We start from the raw sequence: 27,845 nt of genomic DNA on the forward strand, positions 1-27,845 counted from the left end.
ACTTCCTGCAGCCCTCCCCTGCCCCGCCCCACCGCAGCTCACCGCAAAAAAAAAAAAAAAAAGAGGGCTGGAGTGCCGCCTCTTTGAAAGTGCCGCCCCAAGCACATGCTTGGAGGGCTGGTGCCTAGAGCCGGCCCTGATTCTATGATTTGAACAGAGTGTCACTGTAATGGAATGTGCAGTTTAAACACAATGGAAAGCTGAGATTAACTCCCACTACAATGCTCTGTGTAACAAAGACTTGGAAAATTCTGCTCCCACTTAGGCGGGTCAAAACTGGCAGTAACTAAAATAAAGGTGCGTTTCCATTGGAGTTGCACCAGTGGAACAGAGAGCAGAATTCGGCACTGTTGCTATAAGCATAAGAATTCTGTATTTATGACCATATGCAGATCAGCTCTTAACTTTTCACTATGTATTCTGCGTATTTTTACCATTTCACTATTTCCAATAGCAATAATGACCTTGGAGTTAGATTTCTGTGGCTAATGGCTGGCTGGGAAGCCGTGGGCCCTGAGCCTGGCCAGCTGGGCATGAACTGCCAGGTAATGCCTAGCCTGGAGGTCAGTATTGCTTACGTACATGCTGTTTCCTATCAAGCTCACAAGCACACACATATTAATTACCATTGAATAATAACCTGGTACATGCCAAGACAGGTCCTATAATATACCCAGAACTTGTCCACAGAGAAGGATCCTTGCCCTTGGTACACACGATGGGTAGGACTTTGCCACTCCCATGCACACTGAGCAACACTTTATTCACATGAGTAATCCCAGTGAGCGCAGGGGGGTTACTGGCACAGATAAGTACAGCATAGAGTAAGGATGGCAGATCTGGCCCCTAGTGGGTACAGAAACAGAAATTAGGGGACTGTCAAAAAATGTGTTTCTCTTTCCAGGAACACACAGCGAGGTTATTAGTGGGCCCATGGGAGGTAAGAATCATGTATGTGCTTATTCTCTCCAGGGCTCGGATACCACCAAACGCCTGTCTACATTAGGTGGTCAATTCAAACAGTCTCTGGAGCAGCTGATGAAAATCCTGGGGAGCTGCCAGCCGTACTTTATTCGCTGTATCAAACCCAACGACTACAAGAAGCCTTTGGTAATACTTCAAAAATACTAGATCAACGTCTTACCCGCAGTAACGTTTGTGTTTAGAGGGAAAGTGACTTAGCAGAAATCCTCAGTTGCTGCATAGCATCTTGTATTTCCACCTTAACCAAGAATAGCTGGAGTTCTAAGGTGGCTGTAATAAAAAAGGCAATAGCATAGAGTGGCTTTAATTTTAAAGGGCCCCTGCAAAAGATTTTGGAGTGATGTATTGCAAAACCAGGAATGAGGAATATACTGAAACATGTTATAAAAGCTGCCCTTGTGCCTGCAAAACAGAGAATTGGGAGGGTTTTAACTAACAACAAATAGGGAAAGGGAAAAAATATAACTATGGGGCCAAAAGTGATTATACTGAGGGACAAAGGTGTTGGTGTTTAAAGTGGAGAAGGGCCATCTGAGCAGTGTCACAAGGGAAGAGGGAAGGTCTTGCCGCTAAGACACTGGACTGGGACTCAGGAGATTAAGACTTGGTTCTGCCCAGACAGGGCCGGCTCTACCATTTTTGCCACCCCAAGCAAAAAAAATAAATAAATAAAAAAAAAGCTGCCCGAACTGCCAAAGGAAAAAAAAAAAAAAAAAGCCGCTCGGACTGTGCCGCTCCAAGAATGGACGGAATGATGCCGCCCCTTAGCATGTGCCGCCCCAGGCACGTGCTTCCTCCGCTGGTGCCTGGAGCTGGCCCTGGCCCAGACTCCCTGTGCGACCTTCATCTGTCCATGCCTCAGTTCCTTCGTTTGAATTGGGGACAATAGCACTGTGCTATCTCAGCTGGTGTGCTGAGTCAACAGAGAGGAAGTGCTCAGAGATTGCAGTGATGTGGGCTATAGGAAAACCTAGATCAAATGGAATTAAGTTCTATGTTGCAAGGTCCAGCACCGCCAAGGTGCAATTATCTGCCAAGCTAGGAAGCGATGATGGGATCGTCCTTACTAGAACCTCCCAACTTGCCAATGGACAGACTACATTTAAAACATGTACTTGGGCTTTGCACTCACAATCTTGCATCTTTTCAAAAACCTGCATCAACCTGCTGTGGGCAACTAGGGCTTGGCCCAAAGCCCACCGCGGTCAGTGAGAGTCTTCCTAAGGACTTCAATGGGCTTTGGACCAAGCCTCTAGTGACCAGTGTTTGGCAGATGTAAATTCAGGGGATGGGTTGAGCTCCTTTGACAAATGTGTGTCCACCTTAGTTTTGGAAACAAAGGGCCAACTCCTCAGCTGCTGTAAATCAGCAGTGCTCCATTGAAGTCAATGGAGTGATGTTAGCCTGCACCAGCTGAGGATCTGGCCCAGAGACAGAGAAATACTATACTAATTTTAAAAAAAAGAATTGGTCATGTATTGACTCACACACTGGCTGCGCTGTGGTTACCTGAATGGAGCACATAATTTTGGTTAGGCTGAGTCTTCTCTTGCAAACTGCCGTGTGTTTTCAATTCCCATTGACTTCAGCAGGCATTAAGGGTGCTCAGAACCTCCTGGGAGAGGTGCTCAGTGCCTGGCCGAATTGAGCCCATAGAGTGGTCTAATCATATCAGACCTGATCCAACTCCCTTTTTAAGTTTGTGGGAAGGCCGCCATTGCTTCAGTGGGAGATAGACTGGGTCCTCACCTCCAACAGGGAACTGGGCTCAGGTTGCGACAAAACAAAAATGGAACGACTTCTTCCATACTGCCGTGCAGACCAAGGCCCTGACCCTGCCAACTTACGCCTGGGCTTACCTGTTAGTACGTGACTAGTCCCACACAGGTCACTGAGACTACTTGCCTGCTTAAAGTGGGTCAGCCTGGGCAGGATGGGATCCTGTGGCATAACTGATGTCACTTGGAGGGGTGTATCCGTCTTTCATCCAATAGCCCTGAAAAGTTACAGTTACTGTGCACCTCTCAGCGGCACATGTCCCACCACAGCAGACGTAGCCCAAGTAAGCATGCCAGTGCTGGTGGTATGTTTCTATTTTCTCAGTCTATGTGTGATTTGAACAGAATAACAACTATAGAGGACCGAAGAAGAAAATAACCCTGCCCATCCTCAACTGTTCAAAGTAGCTGGCGAGTATGTCTTCACTGGTACTTGATGGTCTGTTCATATTTACATCAGGCAAGAATTCTGAGATCCTGTCCCTTATCTACCCTCTGGGGCTGGCTATCATTATTCAGGATGTGAGGACGTTCACTTCTTAAAGTAACCTCCTTAGAGCCCTGATCTTAACACTTAGCAGTTCATGAAATCCTGCCCTTCCCCTCCCTTAGTCTCTGCAGCTTGTAGGAAAGGCCCTTTAAGGGGTTACAATTTTCAAAGTGACATTTTAAAAACAAACTGTGCACAAAAACTATAGCACTAGACCACAGTACGTGAGGCCTGAGGCTCCAGGGTCTTGCCACTTGTGCTGTCACTGACCCTTGTGCAAAGGGAGAGTACAACCCTACTGGGCTGATTCGGTAGCATTTGACAGCCACTTGTAGAGGTGTCGGTGACTACACAGGTGGAAGTCTGTGGTGAATCGGGCCTGGTTTGTGTCATCTTGGTTTCTTTCAGCCCTTGTGGTTGCAGGGCTGAAAGAAACCACAAGCACTCTTAAGTGGAAGTTAAACCACAGCACTCTTAAGCACTGTTAAGCACTCTTGGTGGAAGTTTCAGGGATGTCCAGATTTTATATTTGCTTGCTCAGATTGGGTCTTGCGTTCAGAATTACCCATTTCATACACTTATCTGGCAATCTGAATGCCAAGGTATGGAATGTCCTGTGTACATGCTCACCTTTAGCACTGGGCCCAGAGTATGATGGATGACTTTAAGGTGTGGATTTTTAAAGGACCTCACCCTAATCTCTAATTTTGTTCCTTTGATAAAATGCAGGCACAATTTTGCAGGGGCAGTTTCTGATCTGTAGATATCTCGCTGGTTTGCAGGATCAGTTAGGAAGTCAGACCAATAAGTGTCACAAATTGTTCCTGCAGTTATTTGCTACCTACAAAAGCAGACCCACAATTTCTCATGGGTCTAAAAGTGCAGATGTGGAATTGGAAATGGCCTTTAAAAATCAGACCCAAAGTAAGTGGATCATTTCTGCTGCTGGCATGTGCAAATATGCAGCTCCACAGAAGTCCCTTTCTTACACCAGCAGTGAATTTGGTGCATTGACTTATATAAAAAAGGCCATTTAAAAAGAGAATAGTATCTCATTTTGAAACCATCCTGGTATCTGCAGGAGTCAACAGATGCTCTCTAAGGAACGTTACATGAACAATTTGTTTCTGTGATAAGTTTCTTCATGTGTCTGTCCTTTCAGTTGTTCGATCGGGAGCTGTGTATCCGACAGCTGCGCTATTCCGGAATGATGGAAACCATTCGGATTAGGAAGGCTGGCTATCCAATTCGCTACAGCTTTGCAGAGTTCTTTGAGAGATACAGAGTCCTGCTGCCAATGTCCACTCGAGAACAGGTGTGTCCACAGGAACATGATTAATACTAACTGGACTTTTCCTGATGAGGCATTGAGAGTAATATACGCTTAGTTAGGTTTTAAGCCTAAAATGGTCTCAGCTCACTGCTCACATATACTGGAGCACATGGCTAACCAGGGTTTAAATACCTTTATTCTTCATGTTCATGTTCCCTTTAGCTCAGGCAGTAATGGCTCATGCTTTTAGATCCAGAGGGCCTGAAATTCCTGAAAATATCCCAACCAAGCGCATCATTCCAAATCTAAAACACTTTCATTCTCCGCACCCTAATTTCTGAGCTCTCTCTGTGCTGAGAAATTAACATGCCCCTGGCTTTGGATACCGGGACTTCTCAGAACAAACACTAACATTCCTCCTGCTCTCGGTCCTGGAGCCCTTTAAACCCAAGCCATTTCTGCTCTTGGCACTCTCAATCCTGAGGCCTCTCAGTCCTCGTAAATTTCTGTTCTTCATGCTTTGAAATGCCAGGGCCATAGATGTTTAGATCCTGCAACTTCTGTATTTCTAACCAAGCCCCAATCAGTGACAATGATTTTTCCCCATCAGCTGCAGGATGATGCTCGTCGGTGCTGCATTCACATTTCTGAGGCAGTTCTAGGGAAAGATGAAGACTGGAAAATTGGAAGAACCAAGATTTTCCTCAAAGTAAGTAATAAAGGTCGTTTGCTACCTCTTAAGATAGATAAATAAATAAATAAATAAATAAATAAATAAATAAATAAATAAATAAATAAATAAATAAATAAATAAATAAATATATATATATATATATATATATATATATATATATATATATATATATATATATATATATATATATATATATATATATATATATATATATATATATATATATATATATATATATATATATATATATATATATATATATATATATATATATATATATATATATATATATATATATATATATATATATATATATATATATATATATATATATATATATATATATATATATATATATATATATATATATATATATATATATATATATATATATATATATATATATATATATATATATATATATATATATATATATATATATATATATATATATATATATATATATATATATATATATATATATATATATATATATATATATATATATATATATATATATATATATATATATATATATATATATATATATATATATATATATATATATATATATATATATATATATATATATATATATATATATATATATATATATATATATATATATATATATATGGGTGCCTCATAGGAAAGCTTGAATTCCCAGCTAAGGAGAACTAAGTCAGCAATGCCGAGTTCTAATGTGAATACTATCCTCCTCTCCAAGTCTGGCTCTTTGGCCCTTAATACAATGTAGCTCAGAGGGTATCGCTGTGCCACCAAATGGCTCGTCCCATAAGAGGCTGATTCACTCACCCACTCCCATTTCCCATTTGTGCAGTGGAACAGTGCATTGCACTTCATAACTCCCTGCTCAGGCCCTGAGGGTACAGAGGATGTTATAGTGTGGGCGTACTGTACGTCTGCAGATGGCTACAAGCAAGCATAGTGGGCCAAGTGCTGCAGAAACTTCCTCCTCCAGCTCCGAGAATGTACATTGAAGCCAACTCGCAGCACGCCTGCAAGTTCTGGGCCCCTTCAGCACAGATTCTGCCCTTTGTGTCAAGTTTCTGGTGGTTCTGTGTTGAAACCATTAAATCAATGTATATTTGTGACCTCTTTTTAAACAGGATTATCACGATATGGTATTGGAGGTGCAGCGAGACAAGGCGCTCACTGAAAAGGCCATTCTGATCCAGAAGGTGCTGAGGGGATTCAAGGACAGGTGAGTGCTTTTAAAGAGCATGAGAATTCGTAGTTGTATAAATTCTCATAGACTATTCTCCTCCTTGGGGTGCATTATAACATAAGTAAAGCACTGACTATGTCAATCCGCAGCTTCCATTGGCCTTAAATTAGATTCCTCTGGCACTCAGATAATATACTGATTGGGCCATATAAATAGATAGGCAAAGATTTTGCTCATAGATTATGTTTTCTGATTCATTTTATCTCAGTGCCTTACAAAATCCAGTGGTGCTGTACACTGCACCCTGCATGCATGTGAAAGAATGATCAATAAATCCAGCTGGAAGGAGGATTTGCATTGATCAATTTCTAGTAAACAATGGGCTAAGTCTCAGTGCATGAAATCCTACTGCAGTCAGTGTCCTCTTTTAATCTGCAGAATGACCCTATTCAGTTCTTCTTCCTGCCTGTGTAGGATTGTTCCCTGTAGTTATGGTTCCTAATGTTTTGTCCAGTTCAGTTTAAAAAGTCAATGTATGTCGAGTTTACTTACCTACTGGTACACAGCCATCCTCAGCTGCTCAGATTCCTTAAAGGTTTGATTTATCACTTATTAATCTAACTCTGGCCAATCAAAGTGTGTTTTAGGGAATAGTTCTAACTGTGTTCGGGAATGCGCCTGTCAATGAATGTGCAATACGGGTGTCATCCACCCTGCATTTACTGGAAGAGCTTTCACTGTAGTTTGCTTATTCAGATGAGTTTTGCAAACATTATCAGTTATAACTCGAGTTCTAAGCATATGGTGATCAGATGCATAGGGTTAACTTAACTAGGTCTGATTTCTGGAAACTGGACCACGTTTTCAGGTGTCACATCTCCAATGCATTCCACGGAGCTACTCCAGCAAAGCATGTGGCCTGGAATTACTGCTGAGAACATTACTGGAGCATCATGGGTCAATCAATAGGGATTACTGGGACTTTCCCTAGACTCTCCATTAGCAAGTGGATTCAGAGTGCATGTGACAGGATTTTGGATATCTTGTCTAATTCACTCTGCTGCTTTACTTGCGCTGAGAGCTGAGAAGCAGGGTGAATCTCTGACTGGTGCTATGCAAGGGGTCAGGCTAGATGATAAGAATAGTCTCATCTGGGCTTACCATCTGTGAGCACGGGGTGCAGGCAGGCAGGATGTTCTGACTGAGAGGGGCGAGCCACCGCTTCATTCCTGCCCCTCACCCTTGTCTGTTGTATAAGATATGGCAGGACTGCCTAGCAGAGTAACCTGTTTCTTCACCCATCTGCTTTTAGGAAGCAGTTTTTAAAACAGAGGCAGGCTGCTGTGAAGCTGCAGGCAGCATGGAGGGGTTATTACGGCAGGAAGAATTTCCGACTGGTAAGTGAAGGGGGTCTGTGAATGCTGGCGTGTGAATACTGTGCTGTATGTGGCGGGAGTTCAGAGCGGCTGCTCAGCAATAAGCGAGAATGGGCAGAGGGGTGGTGTATGGAGAAGAGAGGTTAAGCCCAACAGGGGCTCTGGAGCACCTTAACCCTTGTTGAACCCAAGACACGCCCCCTTATTAGTCCCAGGAAGACCATTTTCTTCCATTCAGTTCTCTTCAATCCTGTTCTCTCCCTTCCCTCCCCTCCCTTTCCTGGGATTAATGTCATTCCCTACATTCAATAGGCCATGGAGGGGGATCTTCAAAGCCCACTTTATAGAGCACTGCACTGGCAGGAAATAAAGCATTCACTCCAGCGGTAATTTCCAGTAGCTGTGTCAGTTGTCCTGAGTCTCTGTCCAGGATAGCTACAGAACTTGTTATCCTCTATCCAGCCCAACACAGTCCTGGCCTCGTTTGCATCAAGCCTAATCACTTCAGCTCATTCTTCTCCACCTGCTGCAGATCCTGCTGGGCGTTGAGCGCCTGCAGGCCCTCTTCCGGAGCCGGCGACTTGCTAAGCAGTACGAAACAGCCCGGGCCAGTGTGATTAAGTTTCAGGCCCTGTGCCGAGGTTACCTGATGCGTCAGAAGACAGCGAAGCAGATGAAGGCTGTGGGCGTTATACAGGCGTATGCCAGGGGTATGTTTGCTCGTAGGAGTTTCCAGAGGATAAAGAGAGAGGTATGTATGCCCAGTCAGCCATCTTTGAAACATGACATTGCTTCTAGGATGCTCTGATAAGCATGGGGAGCAGCAAGCTCCTATAGGTAGGCAGTCCCCGTAGTGATAACATAGTGTCCCCGGATGAGTTCTTAAGGCATCACCATAGAGTTGACTGTAGGATGATCTCTTTGGTGTAGAATCCTAGAGTTAGCATGTTGATGGTTCTCCAGGGTCTGGACAGGTATGAGAACAGAGTCTTTAACATAGAGCTCTCATGTATGTCTGTCTTCTGTGCTTATTAAATTAGGGGATTTGCAGACATGGGACAAAATCACTTGGGGAAATTGCAAAAAAATAAAATGCATTTTGTTTTAAAAAACAGAGAGTTCAGGAATATTTCTGTGTGGGAGGCATGGAGGGAGGAGAAAAATATCTTATATGATAATATGTTCCAGTAACTTCTGAAAAGGTAAATCAGTTTCTATAACAGGTATGGTCTCTTATGGAAATCAGACTGTATTACATTCTGGAATGAGATATACTCATGGACAAAACTCCTTATTTATTATTCGTATTTCAATAGCAACTAGGCACCCAGTCATGGGCCAAGTCCCCATTGTGCTAGGCACTGTACAAACACAACAAAGACTGTCTGCCTATCTGTCTATGGCTCTTCTAACATGCCTATTATCAAATGTCATATACATAGCTAGGAGATGGACTTCGACTCTCCTCCAATTCCTTCATTCAGCCCCTGCTACTTGCCAAGGGCCAAGTGCATACCTAGAGGGAAAGATTTTGGGTTTTCTCTTCTTCCTTCTTTCACTTATTCCCAAGCAAGATCATCAGGGCAACCCCTTCCCCACACCCTTCCTGGAGAAAGCATTCAGGCTTAGAGTGGACTCATAAATTCAGTGCACGTTCTCTTACTGTCAGGGACGTCCTTACAAAAATTTGTAAAGGGGGCGGGGTGGCCAAATGCACCTTCAGTACTTGCCTCTTGCAGAGGACAGCAAGAGCCTTGTGGAGGAGCCCCAGTTAACCTCCTGGGCATTTCTTTCATTTGAATATCTGCCCCTTTTCAAACTAAAGAATTCCAAAGGCAAAAATTCTCCTCTGAAATAGTTTTCTTACATCCAAATAGTGCTAGTTTATATGGGCCCTGTTGCCAAAGACAGCCAATCTACAGCTGAGCAGCCACTGAGGGCTATTACTAAAATCTTGGTGTGGCAGCCACCCCTGCTTCCCAGCTGATGGCAGAATGTAGCCAGCAAAGCAGGGTGGAGATGGTCATAAAGTGTTACTGTTCCCTGCAGCACCAGCGTAGACTAGAAGCCAGAAGGCTATGCTTAGAAGAGGAGAAGCGCCTCATCCAAATCGTTGGGCCAATGAGAGCAAAGCAAGAAGCCATGAAGCTCGAAAAGGTAGGAGTCAGGATTTGGAGGGATGAATGCAGAGTTCTCGTGTGTGCTCACGGACACTCCACCCAACCAAACACACATGCATGGACTTGCTTAACTATCCACACACACATATATGCATCGGGCTGCATTTTCAAAACGTAACAACATGCAGGTACAGTTGTGACCCCACTTGTGTTTGCAAAGTAAGAACTGTGCAAGCAAGTCAGACGTGCTTATCTGCCTGCACATTTCCCCAGATTGCTCATGCCAGTCTATCTGCAGCAATGTACTGGCAGATTTGCCCAGATTGCCCATGTTAATGCGTTACCAAATATTTAAAGTCACACTCTTCTCTTAAGAGTTTGGGATTCTGTGCTTTCCCTGTAGCATCTATTGACACCACTGCCCCTTACAGTTGCATTGTTTTTAGGCTAAGATTTAAAACAAAACTAATTAATGAGCACCGACAGTCAGGCTGCATACGACTTTAGACTTCCAGTTTTTAGAATCTTGGGCTTAGTTTCTTATCTCATCACCTATTACACATCAGTAAGGGCTGGTCCACACTGGGGCGGGGGATCGATATAGGAAACGCAACTTCAGCTACGAGAATAGCGTAGCTGAAGTCGACGTTTCCTATATTGAACTAAAAATACTTACTTCGGGTCCACGCGGCGCAGGCAGGCTCCCCCGTCGACAGCGCTTCCTCCTCTCGGCGAGCAGGAGTTCCGCAGTCGACGGGGGAGCGCTTCTGGGATCGATCTATCGCGTCCAGATGAGACGCGATAAATCGATCCCAGAAGATCGATCTCTACCCACCGAATTAGGCGGGTAGTGTGGACCAGCCCTAAGTGAAGGAGAACTGACTTTCTGACGTTTTCTTTTGTAATGTCCATAATCCATCCAATATAATCTGTTGGTTATTTGGGATCTAAAACTATTTTCCCCCCTACAAAAGCTTTGCTGTTTACAGGAACAGGTGGAACCATGGGAAGCTGTGGACTTTGTGGCCTTCTACAACTGCAAAAACAAAAGTGACTTTTTGTGAAGTTGGAGAAGAGAAAAATGTTGCACCCAATTCTGATTTCATTTACATTTTCATTTATTAGATTGGTGTGAATCACTGACTCCTGAATTATCCCAATGTGAGTGGGATCAGAGTCAGACTGCTGTTAGTTTTGGCTTTATGCCCCACTTCTAGCATGTACTTTAATTATTTTTTATATCCTAGGCTGTGTCGATCCTGGATGTAGCTCTCCAGTGCAGATGCATCACTCCAGTGACTCATCAGTACAAGCACCATTTTGCGCTGGTGCATTGTGTCTACATTGGGAGTTTGCACTGGTCAAACTACATCTATGTAGTTACATCAGTGTTAATGTCCCTAGCCTAGATAAGCCTTTAGTTCTAGCTAAACACGCTTCTAGTTAATCTTAATATGTCTTTTGTGTGTTTAAAGGAGCACCTGGCTATGCTGGAGAGGGAGGAGGAGGAGGAGAAGCAAAGAAAACACAATGCTCTCTCCAACAAACCACCACTTTATGATGCTATCAGCGACCAGGAAATGGTGGATAAAGTGTTTGGTTTTCTGCCTACTGTGATTGGAGGTCAAGAAGGGCAGGCTCCTCTGGGATTTGAGGTAAAGAGCAGCAAAGACATGATGGGCCAAATTCATGCCTGGTGTAATGTCCTTGACTTTGCTGAAGTTGCACCAAGGATAAATTTGGCTCAACCAGCTTCTATAAAGTGAAAACATGAGCACTGAAAGAGACCAGAAGAGAAGAATTAAGTGGATCCACCCTCTTGAGTCACATGAGCTCATGCACTTGGCATCCTGGGGAAGCTCATTAGTAGCTCAATTAGCATAAGCTTCTATCTCGTACAGGGCTTGAGAGTCCTGTGCCTCCTGTGGTCACGTAACGCCAGTTCCTTTCCTCTGGCAGACCCTAGAAAACCCATGCCAGCCTCTTCATTCTGTGTTAGTCTCTTTTGTTATGCTTCCAGGGCCCGTTTCTCTGTCTGTAATTTTCTTGTTAGTCTTTTACAGTACATGCGTGCATTTCTTGTGGATTTAGCAGCTTTCTGTTTGAAAACGAGAGTGAGGTAGAGAGTGGTCCTGATATATAGAGCTATGTAGCCTGTGTGATAGCATCAGTTAGTGTTTTATCTAGAGGCAGATCTTGTTTTGCACACAGATCTTAGGTCGTGGGGAGGATGTTCAGAAATGGCCAGCATATTATCCATGCCCAGTGAGACATGCCTTGGAGCCTCTCCAGCTTGATAGTTTGTTGCCTTGGAAAGGAATGTAATTTGGCAGGACATGGGATCTGCTCCTGGATATCACCTTGAGCTGTCAGGTCCACGGAGAAGTTGCAAAGGATACTTCCAGCCACACCAAGGAAAGCTAAGGCCTGGTCTATATTAGAAAATTAGGTTGGTTTAACTACATCGGTCACACCCCTGAGAGGTGTTTTTAAGCCAACCGAAATCCCCGTGTAGACAACGCTTCCCCTGACCTAGCTACTACCTCTCGGGTTGGTGGATTAGCTATGCCAAGGGAGAACCCCTCCTACTGGCATAGGTGGTGTCTATACTGAGGTGCTAGAGTGGTGCAGCTATGCTGCTGTAGTGTGTTAAGTGCAGGCAAGCCTTAAGTCCTACTTAACAGGCATAGGACTCTCTCCCCAGCATTTTGTTGACAAATCTGCTTGTTGCTGGGAGGCCGGACTGTGCTTTGAAGTCCCTATTTCTGCAGCATTGTTGAGGTTAGGTCCAGTCTTCTGCTGAGCATCCTCTGCCTCAAGAAAGCTAATTTCATCTCTGCAAGAGGAAACATCAGGAGGACTTGAGGAAGTGCAGTCACTTGGGAGGGTTTAGTGCTGGGAGGTCCTTCTTCCAACTTGCTTTCTTAGCATCCCCTCCCTTGGGGTTAGTTCTGCCAGGACCCATAGTTGCCAAGTCCCCAGTCAGCTGATTGCCCAGGATAAAGTAATTTGGGGTCATTGCCATTCATTTCAGAGGATGAGGCTTTCAGGTTTCTGACGAGTGATGGAAGACTCCAGTATTAGCTGCACCAACCGCCTTAGGTCACCAGTCTGAATGAAGCATGCTTGGGGTGCATTGTTTTGGAGATACCTCAAGTGCTTTACCTTCATGACATTAAGAACTGTAGGGTTCTGAAAGCTGCAGCACTGAACCATGTATGACACTGCCGCAAGGCTGAGTCTCTAGCACTGCAGAAGTACAGGGAACAGAGGAAAGACTTCGGAGTTGCAGAAGGGGTCTGTGGTCCCGGTGGAATGGAGTGAGAGGAGGCAGGTGGATTAGAATGAGCAGATAAATCTCTCTCTAGGTCAGTGTATAGTGAGGGCTAGCAGGAATGATAGGATAATGAGACAGAGCCTGGCTTTCTCAATGAGCGGACACCATAGTGTTCCCAGGGCAACTGGGATTCCAGGCTGAATGCACTTAGTGATGGTTAAATCTCCAAGAGCAGAACAGGCACAGCTCCCAGTGCCTACTCCTGGCTGATGGAAGTAGCACTGATATTAACTGAGATCCACCTGGCTGGGACCCCAAGGGCTCTTTCTGGCAAATCCGGGAGGCAGAAAATAACTATACAGGACATGAGGAGAAAGGAAATGGGCTCTTGTCTGTGTTCTGTACAGGACCTGGAAGCAAAGGCAGGCAAGCTGGATGAGGTGGACCTGGACATGATTCCCATGAGTATGGAGCTGGAAGAGGAAGTCGATGACCTGGCAGAGTACACGTTTCCAAAGTTTGCAGCCACTTACTTCCAAGGATCCTCTACGCACACGCACATCCGGAGGCCGCTGCGTCACCCGCTGCTCTACCATGATGAGAAAGACGATATCCTGGTATGTTCCTTCCTTGAGTGCCCCTGCAGGCCTTTCCTCTCCTCCAACAGGCCTGTCATTCCCTGACCAGGGGCTGTGGGCAGGGGAAACTCTAGAGCCAGAGATACTCCTGAGCACTACAATGGAACTAGTAATTTCCATGTTCTCTGGAGGCTGCTTGCCTGTGAGTCTTTGCTTCCTGCTGGCAGGTGCTGCCCACAGCCCAGCACTGGCTGCACAGGAGAGAGCCCTGCCACTCACTCAGTCAGCTGATACAAGAGGCCCTGATGTAATCGCTTCTCCACCTTTATTCTACCAAGGAAAAGACTCTGGGAGCTGGCCCCAGCCACTTCTGCTCAGGGTGGGGGTGGGGAAGAAGGGGCTTTAGGCTCACCCTTTGCCCAGCTGCTGTTGAGGCTTCTGGTTTTTGAGATGAAGTTGAGCGGGAGTGGAGGTCCATGCCTTCCCATCATCCTGCTGTTGCTGCTCCTGCTGAGGGGTGAGGAGTTCTGGGATTCCCTCACTTAGCACAGGGCAGCCTTAGAAAACCAAGGTCCCCGTCCTGCAAGAGATTTGATGTCACTCCCTTGCAGGTTTGGGTCCTAAGGGCTCTTGGGAAAGCTGAATGCTGGCTGCCAGTCACGAGTAAGTTCAGACTCGGGCTCAGCTAATGTTTCTGTACCACTCGCTAGCCCCATCCTGCACCATCCCCAATATTAAAAAAACTGCCTCACAACAGCAGCTGTCTGAGGGCTTTAGCAATAATACAGCTGGTCTAAGGGCTTGTTTACACTTAAACACTGCAGCAGCACCGCTGTAGCACTTCGGTGAAGACACTACCTAGTCTGATGGGAGGGGTTCTCCTGAGAGGTGGGAGGTAAGTCAATGGGAGAACTGTCTCCACCGGCGGTTAGGTTGGTTTAACTGCATCGCTCAGGGGTGTGGATTTGTCCCATCCCTGAGCAAGGTAGTTATATCCACCTAATTTCCTACTGTCGAGCAGACCTAACGTTCCCGCCAGAGCCACCTGAACCTTCACACACCATCCTCTCTGCATTGGGGATACACGAATATTGCTCATATATGACATGAGGGTCTATGGAAACTTCCCATGTGAATGATATGGAGCACAGGATTTTATCTGCCTGAACAGTGGATGGGGGAAGCGAGAAGTCCTTCCCATATGTGCGTGGCTCTCTATGAGCAGTGGGGAGCCTTGAGTTCTCCATACCTGTCTGACTTCGCATTGGTCTCCTGCCTTTCAGGCTTCCTTGGCCGTGTGGAATATCATCCTGCGGTTCATGGGCGAACTCCCGGAGCCAGCCATGTTTGCTAAGAACACCAACAGCAAGAGCAGCTCTGTGATGACGCAAATCTATGACACACTTGGCAAGAAAAGCCAGGTCCAGCTAATGGGCAACAACACTCCAGAACTGGTAAGAGGGAGAAGCCTTTATTTTCAGACGCTTCCCTCTGCTATCGTGCTGCTGTTCTGAGGGGTGAGAGACGCAAAGGAACACTTGAAGGCTTTAGCACTCCTGCATTTAACACATACCAATAGCCTTCTCTGGAGAAAGCCAGCCTCGCTGGAGGAAACTGCAGCCGGTTCTGGCAGCCAGGATGAAAACATTCACATACCAGTAGCAGGGCTTAAACACTCTGCCTGCTGAGTGGAGAGCCTCAATTTGAGACAACCCCTATGCATTAATGGCCAGATTTTCAAGCATTCAGAATCCTCACTGTGATGTGGATGGCCAGGTTTTCAAAAGAACTTTGCACCCAATGGACTGAACACTTGAAAATCTGACCCAGTGTTTAAAGAGACCATTTAGAATATTTTTACTAACAGTTTTAATAGCATCTTAGAATTTTTTAACTAGTTATTGTAATTTTACTTCTTCCCAAATGGTTGTAGCTGGAAACAGCCTTTTTCTCCATCTTGAGCCTGTCTCTAGAAAGCCCTCCTTTAGGAGTCATATCGGACCTCTGCGAGTGGCACCTACAGTATGGCTACGCACAGGCAATGCCAGTGGAGAACAACCAACACTGGCAATAAGCTTTTTTCTCTTGAATTGAAGGTGGCCTCAGCATTATTGGGTGTTAGCACTCTAGCCCTCACAGATGAAAAGAGCAGCTCATGCTAGCGACCTACAGGACAAGTATGGGCACAGCAGTTGTGATCTGCTCTGCATAAGAAATGATCTATTGTAAGGTTTTCTATAGAAGTGGCTCTCAACCTATCCAGACTACTGTATCCCTTTCGGGAGTCTGATTTGTCTTGCATACCACAAAGTTTCACCTCACTTAAAAACTACTTGCTTACAAAATCAGACATAAAAATACAAGTGTCACAGCACACTGTTACTGAAAAATTGCTGACTTTCTCATTTTTACCATATAATTATAAAATAAATCAATTGCAATATCAATATTGTACTTGCATTTCAGCATATAATATTTAGAGCAGTATAAACAAGCCATTGTATGACATTTTAGTTTGTACTGACTTCGCTAGTGCTTTTTATGTAGCCTGTTGTAAAATTAAGCAAATATCTAGATGAGTTGATGTACCCCCTGGAAGACCTCTGCATACCCCTGGTTGAGAACCACTGTTCTATAGCACACATCAGAGTAATGTCTAAGCAGTTAGATGAACCTTTGGTGACCTACAAGTGACAGAAGTAAGGGCTGTTGACCATAACTTCCTCTTTGTGTTCCTGTAGGATCCTGACTTGTGCCTTTAATTATGGCTAAGCGAAATCATGCAGCTACAGTGCTTAGAGCCCAAGGGGACCAAATAGGGGTCTGTCAATGGGTAGGCTTACTGCTGCTGCATCCCGTTGTGGCACAGCAGGCACTTCTCAGCTGGTCCTCCTCTCTTCTCACCACTCAGCCCTCTGGTGGGGTCTGATATGGTCCCACCCCTTTTGGGGTAAACAGAGTCCTGAATGTCTACAGCCCAGCAGCTTCAGACCCACCGCTTCCTGCCTGGGCTGCTTCCTCCCACAGCCTGCCTCTAGGCCATTCTACCAGCCCCTCCTCTGCAGATCCCAAAAGGAAAAGCCCCATAGTTGTGAGGAACAAGGTATATGTAAGAATCCCTTGCCAGGCCTACCTGCCCCTAGGGAGGCTCTGATGCCTAGCAGCATCAGTCACCTTCCAGCCCCAGCCAGGCCTTCCTTCAGGCAGTCCTGGGATAGGCTCTGGCCCCACCAGGTCTTCTTTCAAGGGCTTAGCACAAAAGGCCCTCTTCTCTTCCCAGCCAGCTCCTGACTGAACTGGGCTGTCCCTTTTAACTCCTCCCTCCAGGCTTGGCACTGCTCCCAGGTGAAGTGGGACAGGGCTAATTGAGCCCACATGCTCTCATTAACTCCTTCCCATCTAGTGTGGGTTTTGTACACCCTATCCCAGGGTCAAAGAGGGTCTTGCATTTAACATAGTCCTTGGAAGCCTCCCCTAGGGGAATGGAACAAATGGGAGGTTGCGGCCTGATTGGGGAGTGAATCCGGGACTGGCTGTGCTCACAGAGAACTAGAGTTAATGATGCAGATACCCTGCAATGTAAAACATCCTGATTTTTGCCTTGAAACTAGTTCAGAGTTCATCAGGGTGGCAGAGTCCTGACGAAGACACAGTCTACTTCCATTGTTCAATACACAGTTTAAAATACTGTGAAGAAGATGGTGGAGTCTCATGGGATTTCAAAAGAGTCAAGCCCTGGCATAACTGTTCTACTTTTGAAGTCAACGGTAAAACTCCCAATGGGAGCAGAGTTAGGCCAATGCTGACCACTTCTAAAAAATCACACCCTGAATGGCTGCTCCTAAGAATGTTACCTGGATTTTTCAGACCGAGCCATTGTACCTGAATTCCTGTGTGTGAACAGTTAACTGAATTGCTGAAGAACTATTGCACTCACAAGATACTAACACTTATCTATTCTTTTTTAAAAAAATCACATAGGCCCAGTAGAGTGCAGAAAGAATGAAACACAATAGCTCAGGTCCTCAGCTGACACAAATCACTGTAGCTCCATTGAAGTCAATTGACACCAGCTAAGATGCTGGCTCAGTATTTCTCTATAACATTGTCAGAAAGCTGTCACTCCAAAGGCCCTGACACTGGAGAGAAGGTGCTTTGGTTGATGACTACCGTCACATAGTTCAGCATTTCTTTCCCTGCTTCCCATTCCTTAATTCACTGGTCTCTACTGCACTTTGGGCATTGAACTAGTTTTCTGTCATGACCATGTTTATTTTAGGGAGCCTACAGAAGGAATAACAGAGTCTCCAAGGGGATCTCCTCTGTGAAGCTGAAACGTTCCTCGAAGCTGACAGGAAAGGTAAGAGGCAGACACCGATATAGCTTTCTCCAGGTATCTTTGCCAGGCCTCCTGCCTCCCCATGCTGACAGGCACTACGGGCTGCCTGTCCCCTGGGCTAAGAACTCTCTCCCCAAGCAGCTCCAGGGCCAGCCGTTCCCTGTGTATGGAACTCCTGCTCTGCTACTTGCCACTGAGGTCATTCATGTCCTGACAAGTCCCCCTTCCTCCAGCCTTGCCAGCCCTTCCTGCGCCTGTTGAAGAGCGGTTCTTCTGCACAATGAACCCTGCATAATTAACAGTTGTATTATACAGGATGCCTAAAGGCCTCGCTCAGGGCCCCATTGTGCTAGGTGCTGCACAGATACAGTGAGTGTTCTGCCTTCAACAGCTTACAGTCCTCCCCGCTTCCTCTCAGACAATTCCTCCAGAGCAGAGACCGCACATCCTTTCCCACTCAGTGGGGAAAATCTTTCCCTCCCATGCATCTTTGAACAATCCCCAGGCCCTATTGTGCTTACACAGGGTGGTTCAAATTCAGATTTTCTCCAGTCCTTCTCTGAAGGACAATCCCTCCCCCAGTTCTCTCTCACAGATGTCTTAGCCTCTTCTAATCCTTGCAACTGGGAGATTCCAGACTGAGCTTCCTACCCTTCCAGAGCAAGGACAAGCCTTTCTTGCATCAGAACATTGAACCAGAGCTGGTTGAAAAATGACAATTGTCATAAAAAATGTCCAAATTGTGTCTGTTTTGCAGGGTTTAAAATGAACCCGTACCCATTTTTCACCACTTTTCAAATTGAAATTTGCATCGATGGTGTTACTGAAAATTGCCATTTACCAATTTTCAGTAAATGAAAAAACAATTGATAAAATGTGTGATAGAAAATGTGGTGAAAAGCTTCACACAAAAAAATAAATGTAGAAAACCAAAGTTATTTGCACTATTTGTCGTTGTTTATGAAAAGGCCATTTTTTCAAGGAATTTTTTTTGAAAAATTTCAACCAACTTTACTGTTAACAGTGTTTGGAAGGGAAGGACACCACCCCCACCTCCTCCCCCTCCCCCAGGCACACACAGTTTGGTATAACTAATACAAAGTCCAGTGTTCTATTTTCCCATTCCCCGTGTTCAGGCTTCAGATGAGAAGGTGATGCTAGTGTTTCATTTTACTTATTTAGACAACCTGCTCTTTGAAAGAGAATGACTACTGACAGCAGTCCTTAGGCCAGTCACAATGTATGAACAGCTCTACTGAGCACATAACATAGTGTAGCGCATTGGATTTGGGTGCATGAATGAGGAAAGGAGGCTGCTTGCTAGTGCATGGTTCACTGAAAGGATAAGGGACCTACCAGCTAGAGGAGTTCTGCTTTGGCACTAGAGGGAAAGGCTTCTGTGGTTGAAAATGAAGGAGCAGCTTTCTAGTTCTGGCTCTTCAGAGATGTTCTTTAATAACTGTCTCAGTTGATGCAGAACATGGATCCTTTCTATCTCTCTAGATGGCTACAGAATCCTCATCACTAGGGCATATGAGTGCAACAGGGGCTTCATGCTACTGCACAGCAGAGCCAAAGATCACCGTAGAGCTAAGTAGAACCAGCTCGTTGGTGAGGGTAATGCTGCAGCAATAGATATTTCGGGTTAATTTACATTGAAATGATGATGCTCTGGTCAGCTCTCAGCTGTCACTGGGTTATGCTGGGAATGTTTGGGCTGTAGAGATACAGTAGAGGCATCTATTCCTGGACCCAGTTGCAACTGACTAGTACAAAAGAAGAGCTCCTGAGAATTCTGCCTTTCTGTTTCAGGTGGTGAGCCAGCTGAACAGTAGGGAGGAGCTAATCCAGGAGCAGAGCACAATCTTGGATAGACCTATGTCCAACCTTGAAAAAGTGCACTTTGTTATCGGCAATGCAATCCTGCGCCCTGCCATCAGGTACTGAACTTGCACCTGTCATCAAAGGCCAGCCACCCACAGCTACAAAACCATCCAGAGCTCTCTTTCCAAATCCTGCTATCAACTCCCATTAACTGAGGAGTTGGGGCTCAATTCATCTCTGGGGAAGTCTGTCTAGATTAGGGTGACCAGATGTCCTGATAAAATCAGGACTGTCCCGATATTTAACCCTTTGTCCCGCGTCCCGATCAATGTACGATCGGGACGCCTTTTGTCCCGATATTCAGGTAAGGAGGCGAGCGGCAGGGAGGCGCCGGCTCCAACCCTGGAGCACCCATGGGGAAAAAGTGCAGCCAAGCTCCCCATTCCTCGCCTCCTTCTCCTCCCCTCCCCCTAGCGCCGCGTCCCTACTCCTCCCCACCCCCCCGCGCTTCTCGCCGCCTAACAGCTGTTTGGCAGCGTTTAGCGCTTTCCAGGAGGGAGGGGGGAGGAGCAGGGACGTGGCGCGCTCAGGGGAGGAGGTGGAGAAGAGGCAGGGCAGGGGCAGGGACTTGGGGGAAGGGGGTGGAATGGGGGCGGAACGAGGGCGGATGCTTGGGCGGGAAGAGGCGGGGGGTGGGTGAGCACCCACCTGGCAGAAGGGAAGTTGGCACCATGGGGTGAGTGGCGGGCGGCGGGGTGAAGAGGCGGGCGGGCGGGGTGAGGAGGCGAGCGGTGGGTGGGGGACTGAGGAGGGACGCAGCAAGCCAGCAGGGAGCCGGGGGATGAGGAAGGGCACGGGTGGGGGAGAGGGGGCTGAGCGGGGAGGGAGGGGACCTAGGATAGAGTGGGGGCGGAGCCTGGGAGGAGCAGGGGTGGACTGTGGGCAGGGCCAATGGCACCCCAATGTGTCCCAAAATTTTAGTGTTGTGATCTGGTCACCCTAGTCTAGATTCTAGACTAACCAGCTATTCCCAAGAGGTTCTCTCACCACTGTCTGCTGGAACCGCCTTCCTCCCTGCCTGTTCTGCCATTTTTGATGGGATCAGTGTCCATCTTACTGGTTCTCTCACCTATATCGACCTCTGTCACTGAACATCTCAGGGGTATGCAGTAGGGCCCGCTTTTGTGCTGTAGCCTGCCAAAAGCTCAAATGTCTGATGCAACACCAGGTTTAGAAAATCTGACGTAAGAGGAAAGGTTGAAAGAATTGGGCATGTTTAGTCTAGAGAAGGGGGGGGGGGGACATGCCAAGAGTTTCAAACATGTAAATGGTGGTTATAAAGAGGACTCCGATCAATTGTTCTCCATGTCCACCAAGAGTAGGCCAAGTAGTAATTGGCTTAAATTAGCATCAAGGGGGATTTAAATTAGATGTCAGGAAAAACATTCTAACTCTAAAGGGCAGTTAATACTGGAATAGGCTTCCAAGGTAGACAAAGTCACAACTATCCTGCTTGTTGTTTATATAGAGCCATTCTAAAATCGTCTATGCTTTCCCTGGGTCTCTGTCCACAGTGGTCAAAGCCTGCACGTTCTTGCCTGATGTTTCCGTAGACAATGGAATGCTTGCCCCCTGTGAGCTGGACTGAAACTCCCAAACTCATTTCACATAAGCCACCAAAGAGCTGTCCAATGGTAACAGCCTTTGGTCACAACCAGACTGGACTGGACATATAGCATCCATGGGGACAAGGCACTGTAGGATTAACTTCCTTGTGCAGGATGCACTGGGCTGAGCTTCAGAACATCCTGGCTTTCTGTGTGACTTGGACAAGTCAATCACTCTCTCTGTGCCTCAGATCCCCACCTGTGAGATTGGATGATGACACAGTAATAGTTCCTACCTCCGAGATATCGGGAGGCTGGATTCCTGAATGAGGGGGAGGTGCCTCCTGAGCACCGTGGAAAAGGATCTAAATAAAATATACTGAGCTGACACAGAGGCAATTTTAAAGGGCTGAAATGGTCGGTCTGAATGCTTCAGGGATCCATCGAGCCACAGTTTGACAGCAAAGTCCATCATTCTCTTTGACAGTGTGATCAGCATGTGTCTTGTTACAGAGATGAGATTTACTGCCAGATCTGCAAGCAGCTCTCTGAAAATAACAACAAGAGCAGTCGAGCTCGAGGCTGGATCCTCCTCTCGCTTTGCCTGGGCTGTTTCCCTCCCTCAGACAAGTTTGTGAAGGTATCGTGCCCTCATTTCCTGGACCAGGTCTGGGGGCTTGTTTGTTGTTGTATTTGGCTACAATATGTAGAATTAACTGTTTGGTTGCTATAGCGGCTGGTGGTAGGGTGGAGGCAGAAACTTCCCCACAGCATTACTCCCATGGACAAATCAATACATAAATCTCCGGTACAGTACCCTTCACCCTCCCTCAGACCTAAATACACGAGCCAGAGACTCAGCTGCTGCATTGACTTCAGTGCTCTGACTTCATTTGAGTTACTCCAGGTTGCTTCAGAAGCGCTACGCCAATTTACACCTACTGAGGATCTGGCCCATACTGTACATATTACAGGCATTTGTAATGTGATGGGAGGGGAATAGTTAAGAGTAAAGTTCAGCAGCAACTCCCTCACCACAGATTACTCTGCAAGTGTTCCTCCCCTCTCCCGACAGCTCTCTGCAAAGCCAAGGACCCAGCCCAAACGGAATGTCTGGGACATGGACAAGATGAGTGCATCCCTGCTGTAATTCCACTGACGTCAGTGGGGCCTGATTCTGATCTCACCCACACCACTTTCACAGTGGTGTAATTCCACTGCCTATTTCAATGGCGTTATTAGTGATTTAGGGGAGAGATCCAAATCAGGGCCAGTTACCCCAGGGATGAATTCAACACAACAGGCCTGATTCTGATCTCATGCTGGTGCAACATAGGAGTAGCTCATTTGAAGTTAAATAAGTAAGTGAGATGGAGTCAGGCCTACTGTCTCCAAAAGTTTCTTTACAGCCCATAGTCAATTACAGTGGAGCCTATTTTAGCATCCTGCTCTTCCAATGATTGGTCCCTGATCCTTCAGAGGAAGGTGAAAACACAGTAATACCCCTGGCCAGTTGTTCCAGGCTGCATATTGGAATGGAAATAGTGCCTTTCCTAATTTACAGGGATATGAGTACTCTGCCCCTGAAGCATGAGGTTTGCAGGAGGCTTCTAGACTGACCTGTGGATTCAGATAACAGGCCAAATTTCCAGAGAGAGTCCTGAGGTCCATGTGCAATTAAGCACCCATATGTGCACGTGCAGTTACTGCGATTTTGTGCAAACAGTATGACTGCACGGACAAAGGATGCCCTTGGTATCATGCAGTCACCAGGCAGGCGCGTGCATTTGCAATAATAATTCCAATCATAAATATAGTGAGCAATTGGCACAGATCTTACTCCCTGTTGAGGGTTTAGCTCTGCATATCACTACAGATACTTCGAGTGCAAAACTCCTTGAACTGCAGTGAATTGACAGGCTTGTGTGAGCTCTGCAGGAATTGAAGATTAATTTCTCCATAGAAATCTTAATGGACGATAAATAGTATGATTAGAAAATACCAAGAAAACCAGTGCAATGCATTGGCAAGTTGGTTTGGGAACAGCTATTATAGGATCAGGCTGATCTGATTTACTGGCCCTTGTGAGTCCCCAGTTCTTTAGCAACATCTGAGTTTCCTGTCTCTTATGTTTTGTACATCCAGTACCTGCTGAATTTCATCCGCAGTGGGCCCACAGGCTATGCGCCGTATTGTGCTGAACGGCTGAAGCGCACCTATACCAATGGAGCCCGGGCTGAACCTCCCAGCTGGCTGGAACTACAGGTAGTTTATCTCTCATCAACGGGTTCTCAGTTACATATCTGTGTGTTCATGTTGAATGGTATTTACTTGTCTTCACTGGCTGATCTTTTCAAGGCCAGGAACTGAAATACAGTAAACCTGCTCTGGCTATGCTGTTAAGACATGCACAGTTGTAGTCACTCCTTGCCAGGTGGACTAGCAAAATCAGGACTTTGTCATAATGCATCAAATCCATAAGATGGATGACCAGTTGTGTGCTGCTGCATTTGCTGTCCTTTTGATGAAGCTGCAAGAAGGGTGTGGAACTGGTTTTTATTCTCTTTTCCTTTGTATGGGGCCTGCAGACTGAGGCCAGGCCTACACTAAAAGGTTAGGTCAACCCAGCTACATCGCTCAGGGGTGTGAAAAGTCCTCAAATCCAAGAATTCGTCTGTCAAACTAGGTACCGCCTCTTGGGGAGATGGATTAACTACAGCAAGGGGAGGCCTCTCCCATCGCTGTAATGGGCATCTACACTGATGCACTACAGCAGCATTTCTAGTGAAGATGTAACCTCACTTAATGAGCTGAGATCTCGAATGTGATTGTGACCATGGTGTAAAGTTGATGCAGAGAAAGCTCTTAAATCTAAATGACTCCTCCATTCTCCTTGGGAAAGTGGGCTCTGCCTCTGATTCTTCTCATTCACTTAACTCTGGCTAACAGGCAACAAAGCAGAAGAAACCCATTGTATTTAATGTCACCTTGATGAATGGCCAAAGCGTCACGGTCCCTGCAGATTCAGCCTCCATTGCCAAAGAGATCTGCCAGTTGGTAGCTGATAAAATGAAGCTGAAGGATATGTTTGGTTTTTCACTCTACATTGCTGTGTATGACAAGGTAAAGTATTGAAATCCATCCTGAAATCCTCAAACTCCTCCCCAGGAATGGCCTCTAATAACCCTCCAGAAGCTCCTCCCCAAGGAATGACCTCAAATAGTCCTCCACAAGCTCCACGCTGGGAATCCCCTCTAATAGCTGTCCCGCCTGGCTGAGGACTCCCTTACAGCACTGGTTCTACTCTCCTTGCTTTTTGTCCCTTCCAACTACTGACAGTTCCCCTCCATCTGTTGGTGGGCATGTGCGCTGCTCAGGCATTCTTGTTCTCCATTATAGAAATTCCCCTCTCACTGCTGTCAGTACTTCTCAGCCCTACACAGGGGAGAGTTCCATTTTCCACGCTCCAATGATGATGCATTTTGCTATCAGTGGCGCTTAACCCAAACCTTGGAACAGTTGCCTGTGGTCCCCGTGAGGCACAGCCCTTTAATTCACATGCTGTCATTCTGCACATCCTTTCCCACTATATAGTTACGCTAATGATGTACTGGTTTGGAACCAAGATCCCCAAGCAGCATGTGGTCTGGGTGCTCAGAGTTGGGCTCTAAACTAAATGGGCTGAACTCAGAAGTGACACCATTATGTAAAATATACCACCAATGCAAGTGCAGGTAAGTGGGTGTATGCTAAACTCTGAGGGGGCAGAGGTGCATGGCTGTAGCAGGAAAAGCAAATAGATGGGTGTATGATAAAGCAGTCCTACTCCTGGACCCCCATACCATCACCTTCCTGGTTGTTTTTCCAGACACCACCCTGCCCTTCCGTGCCCTGGTGTGTAAGTTACACCCATTTACCAGTGTGTAACTTGCCCAGTCCCATCCAGGACCTCTCTGAACTATCCCACCATATGAACTGATGTGTCTGGGACCTCTTTGTTGTTAGCAGACAGGGGCATTCTAGTCTACAGTCACTCACTAATTACAAATCAGGCCTTTCCCTGAAGCAGACTATCCCTCTGCTCTTAGGTCTGGTCACTGGGTAGCGGCCGGGATCATGTCATGGACGCCATCTCCCAGTGCGAGCAGCTGGTGAAGGAGCAGGGTGCCCATGAACGCAACACCCCATGGCGCCTCTACTTCCGGAAAGAGATCTTCACTCCCTGGCACAACTCGAAGGAAGATCCAGTCAGCACGGAGCTCATTTACCACCAGATCATTCGTGGGATCCGGTTTGGAGAATACCGCTGTGAGAAGGTGGGGTTCCTGACTACCCTTTGCGCAGGGGCAGTAGGACATAGGGGCTTCCAAAGGGGATAAGCAGAGGAGGGAAGGCTGATGGAGGTGTGTCCAACCACCCTCTCAATGGGCACTTTTCCGAATGACGGTGCTAGCAGCCCTGCCAGAGTACGACGTAAGGTAAGGTGCATCTGTTAGCTCACATTGGATGCCACACACACGTCCAGAGGAGCTGCTTGGGTTCTATTTTAATATTGACTTGATTGTCCTGCTTGGCACTGTGACCACATCCTAGGTCATCTCTCTTCCCACTGTATTGTTGCCTACGGCAGCCATGTTAAGAGCAGAAAAATGACTGTTGCTATATGGACTCCAGACTGTATAGTGTTGGATAATAATAATACCCAGCTCTTGTATAGTACGTCTCATTAGTGGATCTCAAAGGGTGGTAGGACTCAGCTATGACCTTCCAGGCTTCATTTAACCAGCTGAATTGTTGCAGGAGGAGGATTTGGTGGAGGTAGGAGCAAAATATTGCTACATTCAATTTGGGGACTCCATCCACAATGAGCTGGTCCAGAAGCTGCTCCAGGACTTCATCCCAGCCAAGCTGCTGAAGTCAAAGCCCCAGGAGAAGTGGGTGAGCCTCATAACGTATACACATGCCAAGGTATGGACCTCGCATAACACCGTGACTTGATCTTGAGCCTCCAAGACCTGTGTTAAGCTCCAGCTTCTACTTCTTTAATTAATGAATTCCAGGTGTCCCAGGGATCAGTGAGAGGCGCGCTGGCTGGTGCCTGGAGATTTATCAGAAAGCAGCAAGAAGCAAGAAGCATCTCCATGCATGTGCCCTGCATGGTTCGTTAGGGAGGAGCAGGAAGAGGGGCCATGCGGTCTCCTCTGGGAGCAGAAAGAGGCAGTACAGTTTATTTCTGCAGCCACTCAGGGGGTTTTTAAAGGGTCATCACTGGCTGCTGCTGTGGTGATTGATTCGGGACAAACGCGGCATGGGATGGTTGGTGTTTATGCATATTACGCTCCCTGTTCTATTGGCGAGATGGGTTATACTGATTAATTGTATTAGTATTTCTAAGGCACCCACTGTGTGTTAAACCCTTAACAGACAACTAAGGAGATGAGATCCCAGTCCAGGGGAACTTAGAATCCAAATAGCTGCCTGTGCCATTATGCGTGTGTGATTGGGACAGCTCAGGTCCATGGAGACTGCCTGTGGCTTGACTTTTTGCAGGTGAAATTGGGCCCAATCTTGCAAAGTGCTGAACTCCCTAAGAAGTCCAGGGAGTTGAGGGCTCTCTGCACCTTGCACAGTTGGTCCTGCTCCTTGTGTGTCTTTGGACGTTGCACTTCGGTATGTGTACCGTGGATCTGCATACAAGAAGCCATGGCCTTGTTTTTGTATTGTAGGCCCCATACACACAGGACCGGCTTTCCCCTCAGAGCGTGAAGGAGCAGCTAGTGGATTTTGCCCGTTTTCAGTGGCCTTTGCTCTTTTCTAGGTTCTTTGAAGTCACCAGATTTTCAGGTAACAACACCAGTGAGTGGGCAAGGGGATGGGAGCGGGATAAAGAGAGGAGAAGGGCTGAATCTATAATGGGCTATTTCCACCTTTTCAGGGCCCAGTCTGCCCAAGAACCACTTCATAGTAGCCATTAACTGGAAAGGGATCTGCTTCCTAGATGAGTCAGAAAAGCGGCTCCTCGATCTGTCCTTTCCAGAAATCACTGGAATACACACCAACAGGTTAGTCACCTGGATTGGCAAGATCCAGAGAAAACAGCTGCCTCTCAGCCTAGACTCAGCCAAGGGCTCTCCATGGAGGATGGAGATTCTCTTCCCCTCGCTCCCCAAGAAAGGTGGTTGTTCTGGGTCTGGGTCAGCATCTATTCTTGGGACACGTCCAGAGAGTTTCTGAATGAATGAACTTCCTCAGTCAGTCCAGGGAAAGCTCATCCTTCCAGGTCAGGACTGAGGTGCATTAGTGTGAGGGAAACCTT

The 27,845-nt window shown here is 46.4% G+C and overlaps 1 protein-coding gene across 1 annotated transcript in view; it reads left to right on the top strand.

Moving 5' to 3' along the window:
- MYO7B (myosin VIIB) overlaps positions 1–27,845 on the top strand; it is a 91,061-nt gene that overhangs the window by 39,340 nt on the left and 23,876 nt on the right. Inside the window, exons 15-33 of the mRNA XM_065410298.1 lie at positions 973–1,110; positions 4,415–4,567; positions 5,136–5,234; positions 6,350–6,444; positions 7,721–7,805; positions 8,317–8,535; positions 9,834–9,941; positions 11,380–11,559; positions 13,589–13,798; positions 15,043–15,213; positions 18,039–18,119; positions 19,911–20,038; positions 22,043–22,169; positions 23,675–23,794; positions 24,479–24,652; positions 25,618–25,845; positions 26,330–26,497; positions 27,256–27,373; positions 27,465–27,591. Of these exons, the coding sequence (XP_065266370.1) occupies positions 973–1,110; positions 4,415–4,567; positions 5,136–5,234; positions 6,350–6,444; positions 7,721–7,805; positions 8,317–8,535; positions 9,834–9,941; positions 11,380–11,559; positions 13,589–13,798; positions 15,043–15,213; positions 18,039–18,119; positions 19,911–20,038; positions 22,043–22,169; positions 23,675–23,794; positions 24,479–24,652; positions 25,618–25,845; positions 26,330–26,497; positions 27,256–27,373; positions 27,465–27,591 (2,729 nt within the window). The remainder of the gene's footprint in view (positions 1–972; positions 1,111–4,414; positions 4,568–5,135; positions 5,235–6,349; positions 6,445–7,720; positions 7,806–8,316; positions 8,536–9,833; positions 9,942–11,379; positions 11,560–13,588; positions 13,799–15,042; positions 15,214–18,038; positions 18,120–19,910; positions 20,039–22,042; positions 22,170–23,674; positions 23,795–24,478; positions 24,653–25,617; positions 25,846–26,329; positions 26,498–27,255; positions 27,374–27,464; positions 27,592–27,845) is intronic.

Source organism: Emys orbicularis, chromosome 9 (genome assembly GCF_028017835.1).
Source record: "Emys orbicularis isolate rEmyOrb1 chromosome 9, rEmyOrb1.hap1, whole genome shotgun sequence".
NCBI lineage: Eukaryota > Metazoa > Chordata > Testudines > Emydidae > Emys > Emys orbicularis.